This window comes from Lolium perenne, chromosome 3 (assembly GCF_019359855.2).
Source record: "Lolium perenne isolate Kyuss_39 chromosome 3, Kyuss_2.0, whole genome shotgun sequence".
Lineage (NCBI taxonomy): Eukaryota > Viridiplantae > Streptophyta > Magnoliopsida > Poales > Poaceae > Lolium > Lolium perenne.
The window spans coordinates 323288931-323300819 of NC_067246.2; the positions used below are offsets into that span (position 1 = coordinate 323288931).

Below are 11889 nucleotides of genomic sequence, written 5' to 3' on the forward strand. Positions count from 1 at the left end.
GAAAGTAATTAAGAATAAATCTAACCACAGCCTTAAACTCTGAGATCCTGCGATCCCTCCTGCATCGATATACCAACGGGGGTTTAGGTTTCTGTCACTCCGGCAACCCCGCAATTGGCAAACGAGTACAAGATGCATTCCCCTAGGCCCATAAATGGTGAAGTGTCATGTAGTCGACGTTCACATGACACCACTAGAAGAATAACACCACAACTTAAATATCATACCATTGAATATTACTCAACCATAGTTCACTACTAACATTTAGACTTCACCCATGTCCTCAAGAACTAAACGAACTACTCACGAGACATCATATGGAACATGATCAGAGGTGATATGATGATGAATAACAATCTGAACATAAACTTGGTTCAATGGTTTCACTCAATAGCATCAACAACAAATAGAGATCGATACCGGGAGAGTTTCCCCTATCAAACAATCAAGATCAAACCCAAATTGCTACGGCGGTGACGAGGTGCTGCGGAGGAGACGGCGGTGATGACGGTGGAGATGATGATGATGGTGATGGAGATGATGTCCAGCTCGATGACGGTGACGATGGCGTCGATTTCCCCCTCCCGGAGGGAATTTCCCCGGCGGATTCCTGCCCGCCGGAGAGCTCTTTTCTCTCTGGTGTTCTCCGCCCCGCAGAGGCGGCTGTAACTCTTCGCGAGGTACCCTCTGTGGTTTAGGTTTTCGGGACGAAGGATTTCGCGAAGAAAAGGAGGCGAAAGGGGCTGTGGGCCCCCCACACCACATGGCGGCGCGGCCAGGGCATGGGCCGCGCCGCCCTATGGTGTGGGCCCACCCTGGGTCCTCCTGGCTCCTCCTTCTGGCTTCCTTCGTCATCTTGAAAAATAAGATTTTTGGTATAATTTCCTTCCACAGTTGATCTTCCGAAATATCGCGTTCTGACGGTGCCTTTTCCAGCAGAATCCTGGCTCCGGTGCTTGATCCTCCAATAATGATGAAACATGCAAAATAGATGAAATAACATAAGTATTGTGTCCCAATATGAAATATATCAATGAATAACAGCAAATTATGATATAAAATAGTGATGCAAATTGGACGTATCAGGCCTCTAGGGAATCTACTAGAAATTAAGGTACTCCTTTTAATAGAGTACCGGAGCAAAGCATTAACACTCCGTGAACACATGTGATCCTCACATCACTTCCTTCCCCTTCGGTTGTCCCGATTTCTGTCACTTCGGGGCCTCGGGTTCCGGACAGCAACATGTGTATACAACTTGCAGGTAAGATCATAAAACAATGAATATCATCATGAAACAATAACATGTTCAGATCTTAGATCATGGCACTCGGGCCCTAATGACAAGCATTAAGCATAACAAGTTGCAACAATATCATCAAAGTACAGATTACGGACACTAGGCACTATGCCATAACAATCTTATGCTATTACATGACCAATATCATCCAATCCCTACCATCCCCTTCAGCCTACAGAGGGGGAATTACTCACACATGGATGGGGGAAACATGGTTGGTCGATGGAGAGGCGTCGGTGGTGATGATGGCGATGATCTCCTCCAATTCCCCGTCCCGGCGGAGTGCCAGAACGGAGTTTCTGGTCCCGAGACGGAGTTTCGCGATGGTGGCGACGTTCTGGATGGTTTCTGGCGACTCCGACTTTTTTCCCGTGTTTTTTAGGTCGAAACCCCTTAAGTAGTCCAGAGTAGGGCGTCGGGGGTCAGCCGAGGCGGCCACACAGTAGGGCGGCGCGCCCCCCTCCTGGGCCGCGCCAGCCTAGTGTGTGGGGGCCTCGGGCCTCCACCTGGCTTGCCCTTCTGGCTCCGTAATTCCTCCGGAAAAATAAGACCTTTGACATAAATTCCGGAGATTTTCCTGAAAGTTGAATTTCTGCACAAAAACGAGACACCAGAGCAATTCTGCTGAAAACAGCGTTAGGCGTTATATAGCATTGTTCGTCGCAAAAGTTACTATTTCTATAGTAATGGCGACCTCACATCCGCCAGTGACGTTTAGATGAGATTTATATGGCCGGATGCTTCATGTGTGGAATGCCTTACTGCTTCGTTTGGAATCCATTCAATTGTTTGAAGGGCCGGATGAATTGCGTTGGAACTTACAATCCAACGGAAAGTTTACAGTAAGTTCTTTGTACAATGCAATTATCCAACCTGATATTACAGTGGACAAGAGCAAGAAGTTTGGACGACGAAAATAACGCTAAAAGTTAAGATTTTTGGTTGGTATTTACATCGAGGGCTAATCCTAACCAAAAAATAATCTTGTGAAACGTAATTAGCTTGGGAGTAGTCAGTGTGTTTACTGTCATCACAATGATATAATTAAACACTTGTTCTTTCAGTGCCGCTTTGCCAGATCTATATGGTCATGCATTTAAGTAGCTTCTGATCTGTATTCCCCGACTAGTGTGGCCAACATCTTTGGTAATTGGATTCATGGTATTGATCACAGGTTTGGAACACTTATTATGGTGGGAGCACTTGCCGTTATATGGTTGCTATGGCTATGCAGAAATGACAAAAAAATTAATGATAAAAATTTCTCTCTCATGAAGGTTATTTACATATGTAACACTATTCTCCGTTTGTGGTCTGCGCTGCAAAGAATGCAGAACCGCAACCTCTTTATGGAGGTTTGTACACGATTGCAGGATACAGCGAGGGATAGTTTTTCCCTACATGATTCTCACGCACACTAAAACTTATGATACGGTTTGCGAAATATATATGCTCCAGCAATGGCCATGGCACATATTTCACATTATTATCTTCGTGTGTCACCATTTCTTGGAACTTCAGATGGGTTATGCGTGACTACAAGGTACAACTGGTTATTTGTGTACATAGGGCATTGTCAATGGGTGCATAAATTGGTGAAATTTCAGTTCTATGTTACCTCAAAATATTACTTTAATTCTATGTTGTCCATTATTTTTATTTTATTTTCTTTTATTTTGAGTCTATTTTTTCTCTACAATTTACTATATGGCATTTGTGTGTCCCACTGCAATGGCGGGGTATCATCTAATTAATTGAATTGTTGGACCGTATCATTGGACACATCCAATGCGCTATATAGCTGAATTAAAAATTCGTTTGAAATATTTTATGCGGTAGTTATTCTCATCCTACCAAGCACTTCATATTACACACATGCTTAGCTGCACCGTGTCTGTCCAAGAAGCTGAATTTCTCGACAAAGAATACACCCACAAAGTTTTTTTTTCCATAGAAGATCATCGCCATCGTATAAGATACTAAGGATTTGATTGTGCATGTGTTCGTAGCTTTTAGCTCTGAAATTCTGAAAGAACTTAGGCAGAACCCAAACATCTCTCTGATTTGAAACATCACAAAATATCGAGCGTCATTAGCCATGTTAGAGATATATTAGGTAGTATTAGATGTCACGGGATTTGTATAGGATTTGTCATTCATCTCCTGCCTTATCTCTAGGAGAGCTTCTTAGCCTCCAAGTCTTGTACCCTATATATACTCGCCCATGAGGCGCAATACAACATCCATCATATTCCGCATATCTCTCTCCCTCTCTATCCTTCTACATGGTATCAGAGCGGCACGCTCCTTGACCTAGCCGCCGCAAAGTTTCCGCGCCGCACCGCCCCCGGGGAGGTCGATCTCCATGATCTACTCCGGGGGCCGCGCAATCCGTATGATGGTTCGTTCGCCGATCCGTTGATCCGCTGCCCTCGAGTCTTTTTTTTCCAATCTGTAGATTGGTTTTCTTTTTGCTCCGCCGGTCGCTCGACCGGCGTTTTCTTTTTGGTTTTACCAATTATAGATCGGATTGAGTCGCCCATCGCCGCCGTCCACTTGCGCCTCTACTCCGACAACGGCATCGACCTGCACCGGCCATTACCCGCACGGGACAGTCGCACGCGCCGCACACGGGGCGCCCCTACGTGCGACGCAGCAGGCTGTCTCGTTCGTGCGGTCTCCATCGCCGGCTCGTCTCCACCGTCATCGCCCGGGACATCGTCGACAACGTCGCCATCGACTCCGATCTGTGCGTCGTCCATGCCATGGCGCGTATCGCGTCGCCGTCGGTCTGATCAACCGACCCCGCGCACGTCTACGCCAAGCACGTCCCCGAGCACGCGCCTACCACCGATCGAGCATCGGGGTGCCGCTGCGTCGCCCCTTCGGGTCGCAGCGCCGCCGCCTTTGGTCCACGCTGCTAGCCAACGACGCGCCTTCTCAGGCACGTACGTCGCTGGTGGCGTCCCTCCGCTGCACCGACTCGCGCCCTGCAGCTACGCCAGCCCCTCAGGCCGTGGCGTCGCCGCACGCGGTCGCCTTCGCCGTCCCCCGCGCGTCGATGTCCGAGGCCACCACAGCGCCGCCCCTTCGGCGCGGGTCGCCTCCATCCGCGCATGGTCTTCGTCACGCCGCTGGGTCTTCCTCGCCTATTTCGTGTACCGCCGCCGCGCCCCCACCCCAGGTCGCCGCTGGGCTAGCCAACCACTTCAGGTCGCGCTGAGCTCGCCGACCACCGCAACGCCCGTCTAGGCGTCCAGCATGACCACCCCTGGTCACCGCTGGGTTAGCCGCCTTCTACGTCTTCGTACACTACAGCTTCGCCGCCAGCGTCCTCGCCTCTTCCCCGACTACGTCACCTGCTACTCTACTCCGACACCCGTCGTCGAGACTCGCCTCTTCCCCGACTACACCACCTGCTCCTCTTCTCCGACACCCGTCGTCGAGACCTCCTCTACTAGTCTACTCCGACATGGCGCGCACTTTGTAATGTTCCCTACCCTTGCATGCCCGGTACTGACAACACCGGAAGTGCCTTCGTCCCTCGACACGTTCCCGAGTCTGGCAAACTCGCGCCGGACGTCTCGTCTTCATCGGCTTCGACAACGTCTTCTTCGGCATCGCCTCTACGACTGCCTCGACCGCGTCACCGACTTCTTCTATGTGTACTCGGTTCTGGCAAAACCGAAGTATGCCTTCGTCCCCGACGTGCGCCTGGTTCTGGCAAAACTATGGTTGCACTTCGTCCTCGACGGCTCCGACTGCATCGACTTCGGCATCGACCATCTCCACGACTGCCTCGACGCGTCTCCGTCACTCTCCTCTCGCACTACGCGCTTGCGGCTACATCGACAACGGCACCCGCCCACGACATCGACCACGGCAATACCTCGCGCGGCTTCCTCGACCAAGGTTGCAGCACCCACGCTCTCGGCTACCTCGACATCGGCACAAAGGGCTACCACCTCGCCTGCGCCTCACCAGCTTCTTCTCCAGTCTGACCGTCCGCGATGCTACTCTTGTTCACGTCGCTACCGCTACGACTGCGGGGGGGTGTTAGAGATATATTAGGTAGTATTAGATGTCACGGGATTTGTATAGGATTTGTCATTCATCTCCTGCCTTATCTCTAGGAGAGCTTCTTAGCCTCCAAGTCTTGTACCCTATATATACTCGCCCATGAGGCGCAATACAACATCCATCATATTCCGCATATCTCTCTCCCTCTCTATCCTTCTACAAGCCAGTCTCAAATTATCAAATATTTTTCTTTGCCGTATACTTGTTGACATACACACGGCAAAGGTATATACGTACCCTGTATTTATCAAAAAATAACACACGGCAAAGGCGCTTTTTCATACCGATCTGTACCATGTATCTTTTGCCGGAGCGGCTCGTTTGCCGTGTATATGGAAAGGCAGAATCTCCGGTAGTGATCGTTTTTCATTCAGTATTTCGAGGTGCAGCATATACCATTTGTCCTCACAGTTCGGCGAATTCTTCCCTTGGTTCGATTTCTAGGCAGGTGATACATGTATGGAAGGTGTTTTAATGCCTTGAATCATTTATTACGTCTAGATATGATCTTTTTCAATGATTTGTCAATCTTCCTCTTTAATTGTGGGTTCCTGTTGAAACAAATAAAATAGGGACGCGCTAGCACGATAAAATAATAAAAAACTCCTACTTCTACAACAATTTTAATATCGCGAAACACGTCTCTTTTTGCACTCATCACCTATGTTTGGCCATTAGTGATTGATGATATGTTACTAAGTATGTTTGTTTATTGAGCACCCAGTTATATGGTTGTTATTTGATGTGTTCCAAAAGTATGTTTAATTTGATTATGCGTGGGTCACTACTAGGAAAACGCTTACCGCCGGCGCACCAAAGAAAGAAAAATCTACATCTGGATATACATCTAGATCTAGTTCTCATCATGATGTGTTCTTCACATTCTTCACCGTGGCCAGCGAGGTTGAGGTGGTGGGTCGCCGGAGGGAGGTCCCGATGACGAGCTTCAGGAGGTGGCTACCGGTGAGGTTGAGGAGGTGGTCGCCGGAGGGAGGTCGACGACGAGGTTGAGGAGATGGTCACCGGCTTGGGGAGTTATTCTCCGGAAGGAGGTACTGGCTGGGTAAAGGAGCTGCTCGCCGAAGTGTCGCTGGAGGTAGGGAATGAGGAGGAGGAGGAGGAGGAGGAGGAGGAGGAAGAAAAAAAAAGGAAAGATAAGGAGGAGAACGGAGAAGGTGAATAGGAGGAGAAGGGTGAAGAGGAGGCAGAGGAGGAGAGAAAGATGAGGAGGAGGAGGTGGTGGTAGTGGGAGAGGATGAGGAGGAGGAGGTGGTGGTGAAGGAGGATGAGGAGGAGGAGGAGGAGGAGAGAAAGTGAGAAAGAAGAAGAGGCCATCGGGTTGTTTTCTATATATACGCTAGGTTACCGCCGGCGCACCACTATGCCTGTGCGTCGGCAGTTTTTTTTTAATCAAAAACTAAAACTTGGAAAAATAACATTTTCCTTTTTGAATTTGGGGAAACTAAAAAATTACTAAGCGGACGTAACCGGTTTAAATTGGATGTAAAGTTTTCCGTAGATACATTCTTATATAAAAAACTTCTTTATCGAAGTTCGCATGCAGTAAGGTGGTGCACTGGCAGTAAGGGAGGCTCCAAATTCTGCCCAGGTTCAGGACCTGGTTGATCCATATCCCCATAAAATAGGGGCACCGATGGTAATATAGCGCCGGCGGGCCACAATTTTGGCGTGCCGGCGGTATCTCTGGACACGCGCAGGTGGGTGGCATTCTTGTGGATTAGAAAAATGTACGAGGGTGAGAGCGATCCAACGATCAGGGTAAGCAATCTTCATGTTGTGTGTAGCCTCGTTCATCTTCTTGAGCTCCATGGATTCGAGGAGCGCAATGTTGAAAACCGATCATAATTTATATGAACGATTTAAAATATATTTTATTTAAAAAATATGAATCCTCTTGTATCCTCTTAAATGGAGCCAAAACTCTTGTATCCTCCTAAAAAGAAATCCCAAAAAACTCTCTCGTTGTGGCTCTTGTCAAACATGCATGCAGACACATACTTAGGATACTCACATTAGAAGTATGCCTTTTTTCAAACAATTTATTATTCATCTTTGTAATCCCAAGGTGGCACCAAAAGTACAATTTATTGCCTAGCCTGGTAAGGATCTGTTTAACACGGTTCTCGACCTCGAGTGAAATAAAAGTAAAGGGCTCATGCATATTACTTTGGGCGCAGTCGGAAATGAGAGAGATGTAAACTAACTATTTTGTAATTTAGCGCTACTAGAAAGAGAGGAGAGCCAGTGACACTGATACTCTAGTAAAACATGAAAAGTCGATTAGATAGATAAAGGAAATAAAGCAAATCTACTGTAACAGAGAATGAAGCTAACTTATATATTGTTGTATATCAATAAACATAGGAGGCAAACATAACAAATACTCTAGGGCTAGTAAGTTGCAACTTTTAGGTGGGAGTGCGAGTAGTAGGTGGGACATAGAAAGCACCATAAGGGTAGACGGTCTTCATGTTGGGACTAGCCTCGTGCACCATCTTGAGCTCCATCGAGTTGACACAAAACAAGAATATGCCGATCGCAGTCAACAAAAATAGGTCATGGCCCCCATCGGCAACCCCGATGATCTTCACCGGCGGCATCAAGGTAAACCAATAGTCTGTATTCTGTGATGGCGTTGACAGACTAGGGAGAATCCTGCTGAGATCCACCGTCTTGCGCATCACCCAAGCATCCGCGTCGCGTACCCACACACGCAAAGTGAAACCCAGCACCCCGGCAAGGCCAAGCACGCCGCCGTGTGCCTTGAATAGTCGGACATGGCCGAAGTTTGGCCGTTCGAAAGTGGTTAGGGTCCGGTTGTCCGTATCAAACTCGAGTACGAGATAGTCTAATAACGGTTGGTATAAGGTTCTGCCGACGATGACACAGGGCTCCGGACGGATCTGATTTGCCAGAGGTAGCACCGGTGATGCGGTCCACTTACCAGTGATGGAGGAGAAGACGCTGGCGCGCAAGCAATCTGTTCGCATGTGGTTGGACACGACGGCCAGACGGAAGTGGCTGGAGTTGCAGGGCGTGCCCCGGTCATCGCCACCATCGTCCGCGGCACATTCACAGGTCAGTGCAACACCAGTATGCCTTCCGCCGAGGCTGAAGGGGCCTTCGTATGAAACGAGGTGGTGGTCGCCGGTCATGGGTTGCCACACCAGCAACGTGTCCCAGTTGTCGTGGAGGAGGACGCGGCCATGACGGCAGTCGAAGAACTGCCACTTCCTCTTCTTGTGATCAATGGAGTCGAAGGCGAATTTCGCAGGGCCGGCCGCCTCCACGTGCACGAACCTCCGGTGGAGGTCGTCGAAGTTGTGGAAGAAGCCGAGGGTGACTGGTGCCCCGCCGCGCGCACGGTAGAGCTCATGGAGGAACACAGGGTCGTTCACGACGCGATGCCACTCCTTGCAGACGGCGGATGCGCGGGCGAGCACCTGGGGGCTCGGCAACAGGCGCTTCAGGATTTCGAGGTGTAGCTCCTCCGGCAGGCTGGTCGTCATGGCGGCGCCGTCGAAGTGAAAAACTCTCAAGCACACGATCTGATCGCACGTTTCTATGTTCTGGTTGTCATGGCGGGGCAAGCTACTAAATCGAATTCGTCTCGAGCTCCAACACAGGCACCGAAAGGTTCCCATTGCAAATCCAACAGATCCTAACGCAAACGAGTCTGAATCCTACCTACCTTGATCGATCTAGCCCAATACAACATGGCTGTGCGTCGTCCCGTTCTCCATCCGGATCCAGGACTCGACAGAGAACGGGGTTTCAGACATCTGAACTATCCTCGATCCTCTCGGCCAGCTACCGTAACCGCCATGCCCCGTGTGCCGTGCGAAACACAGCCAGAGTTTGTCATACGGGCAGCACCAGTCCAGCCCGTGGTTGTGCCCCACGAAGATCGCCTAAAATACAAGTAAGTTATTAACATCACAAGATATGATCATCAGTCAGACATCCAAATTAACCGCAAGTGCGATTACCTTGACCGATGGCCTCTTGGCAAGAGAGTCCATCATGCCCCATTCAGCTTGTTGCGGAGCCACACCTTCCCTGTTCAGAGAGCCAACACATGGCCTTCTTATCTTACTCTTGGCCTTTGGAGCCACCTTGGCGTACGCAATGCTCGGTATGTGCCAGAAGACCAGCTCAGGAATCCTGCAGTTCCACAATGCAAGAGACCAGCAATGCCAACATCAGAAATTCAGAACGTCAGATGTTGAACATTAAGAATTGTTGCAAGTTTCTTCTGACCTTCCATCCGGATTGAGGAACTGAGACTGGGTCTGGAACCACCTGACCTGCGCGTCGGAGATGACCTCCGGGTAGGATCCACCACCGGAATCAAGAAAGTACATGAGCAGAGCAGGGTCTTGTTCCTTCTCCCGCGAGATCACCTGCAGGACGTAGTTGGACACGCCGGGCCAGAGCTTCTCGGGGCCGACCGATGAACGCGACAGCCCCTGCTCGCCGCCGTCGCGATCGACCTCTGCCATCATCAAGTCGACCCGCGGCGTCCCTCGGAAGCTGCAGTCCGAGACAGATGGTGGGCAGTGTACAGCCGGGACGCCGTCAGGCGAGAACCACTCCATTGGCCACTCGAACGCCATGTCGTCGTGGTTGCCGAACACCGTCGCCCATGGAATCCGCCTGCGTCTGGTCGGGGAAGTCGCCCTCTCCCAGTACAGGGTCACGTTGGCGATCGGCACGTTGTTCGCCGTCACCAGGTCGCCCAGGTACACCACGAAGTCTGCGGTAAATTCAGAAAAGCTAGTTAAATCTGTGCAGAAATTACTGCATGTTGGAATTGGGGCTGCCACCGGCCGGACAATTACCTGGCTTCTCGGCGTCGAGCACGGCGGCCATGACGCGGTCGGAACCGATGTCCTGGGCGGGGCCCCAGTCCGTCCAGGCGTTCTCGCCGTAATGCAGGTCCGCGAACAGCGCCACCTTGAACCGACCGTCCGGCGCGAACCGCAGCGGCGCCGGCGACCGGTGCCCCGCGGCGGCTGCCAGAGCCAGCAGGCCGGCGAGTAGGGCGGCAAGGGCAGCCTCGAGGTGACACTGCAACCGCCGCATTTTGGCATCAAGCGTCGATGTGGCAGCAGATCTAATCCAATATCTGTGCATAAAAAGCTCCCAGAAAGAGGACAGATTGTGGGTGCCATGACGGTGCCTCTGCAACTACTGCTACGTTGGGTTACACTCACAGTCGTCGATAAAGAAACGTGGCGTTCCATCCGGTCAAGTTCGTATGGCAAAGGAAATGCACAAAGCTATACATACAGCAACCTGCATAATTGCGTTACGCCGTTCATGTTTAGCAGACGGAATATGCGCCTGGATTACTACTGGAGATACGGGCTGTAGGCACAAATAATATGTTCCACGGTACTCTCATAATTATCTTATCATCTAGGAGTATCTTTAGTATACTCAAACTATTAGTGTGGGTATGTAAAACGACAAACGATGATTTCTTCGTCAGGAGTATGCAGCTAGTACTTGCAGTTGCCGGAGTCTTAAATTAGCAAAAGATATTCCCAAAATTGCACCCACGGCATGCCGATAGGCTAAATTGACAGCGATGTTCCGGTTTATATATCAGAAGGAAAGTGGCGGGAACATACGGCTGGTAGGGACTGCAGGCACCAAGAATATGCTTCCTCTTCATCACATCGTTACGCTGAGTGGACATAGTTTTGTGCTATGGGCAACTTTCGTAACCCTTCTATTCATAATAAAATAATTATTTAGTCAAATTTATTAAAGTTACATCAAATCATCAGCATTTATTACAGATCGAAGAGAGTAGAGCCCCGAAACTTAACTCTTAAAACATTGAGTGACAAGTGGAACCCATCTCCCATCCTCCCAAAACACCTCTCTTTGTAGCACGACACTGCCTTCAGTCAAACATAGGGAGTAGCTGGAGGGGCGTGCCGTAGCACACCACTGATCAAGTTCACCGACATGCGAGTCTCTCGGAGCAGCTTTTTCTCACCGTGATGGTTATGCCAGACATCGAGTCGACTGCATCCAAACGAGGGTCGTGCATGATCTAGTCAGTGCAAGAAGGCGTGGAGTCCATGCACATGATAGAGAGGTGTCAAGGCATGCTCCAAACACGAGGCAAGGGAGGTGGTGAGCCCCGGTGACAAGTTCATGCATATCGGTTACCTGCACCTGGCTAAGTACGAGTCTGCCGGCCATAAAAACCAGTTTATCTAGCATTGATGCATTTCTATTGATACGTCGCAAACGTATCTAAAAATTTTGATGTTCCATGCTTGTTTTAGACCAATTACTATATTTTTTAAGTGACTAACCTATTAATAGTTGCAAAAGTGCACAAGTTCTTGGTTTCAACTTTGTTGTGCAGGAAATAGGCAAATATGGAAGGAAATAGCTCATTATGGTGAAATCTGGAATTTCCCGGAATCTGTCCCTGCTGAACACTTTTCAAAGATCTCTTCTAAACT

General features: G+C 49.6%; 2 protein-coding genes across 3 annotated transcripts; both read right to left on the bottom strand.

Moving 5' to 3' along the window:
- Positions 1–7809: 7809 nt before the first annotated feature.
- LOC127340374 (uncharacterized) lies at positions 7810–8910 on the bottom strand. Its single transcript, XM_051366133.1, has one exon. It carries the CDS (start codon positions 8908–8910, stop codon positions 7810–7812), a length of 1101 nt encoding a protein of 366 aa, XP_051222093.1.
- Positions 8911–8950: 40 nt separating this feature from the next.
- On the bottom strand, positions 8951–10548 carry LOC127345694 (probable inactive purple acid phosphatase 16). Of its 2 annotated transcripts, none has more exons than XM_051372201.2 (4): positions 10243–10548; positions 9704–10157; positions 9391–9565; positions 8951–9312 (listed from the first exon to the last, which is right to left on the bottom strand). In XM_051372201.2, the coding sequence occupies exons 1-4, from the start codon at positions 10535–10537 to the stop codon at positions 9103–9105; spliced, it is 1134 nt and encodes a 377-aa protein (XP_051228161.1). In that variant the 5' UTR covers positions 10538–10548; the 3' UTR covers positions 8951–9102. The 2 variants fall into 2 exon arrangements, with proteins under 2 accessions (XP_051228161.1, XP_051228159.1); XM_051372199.2 differs by having other exon boundaries at positions 9662–10157; positions 10243–10545.
- Between the last annotated feature and the right edge of the window lie 1341 nt (positions 10549–11889).

Coding starts and splice junctions, on each gene's coding strand:
- LOC127340374 (XM_051366133.1), bottom strand. CDS start 8,910: ATGACGACCAGCCTGCCGGAGGAGCTACACCTCGAAATCCTGAAGCGC.
- LOC127345694 (XM_051372199.2), bottom strand. CDS start 10,537: ATGCACAGATATTGGATTAGATCTGCTGCCACATCGACGCTTGATGCC. Junction 10,158..10,242: donor GCTCGACGCCGAGAAGCCAG/GTAATTGTCCGG, acceptor AATTTACCGCAG/ACTTCGTGGTGTACCTGGGC. Junction 9,313..9,390: donor CCAAGAGGCCATCGGTCAAG/GTAATCGCACTT, acceptor CTTGTATTTTAG/GCGATCTTCGTGGGGCACAA.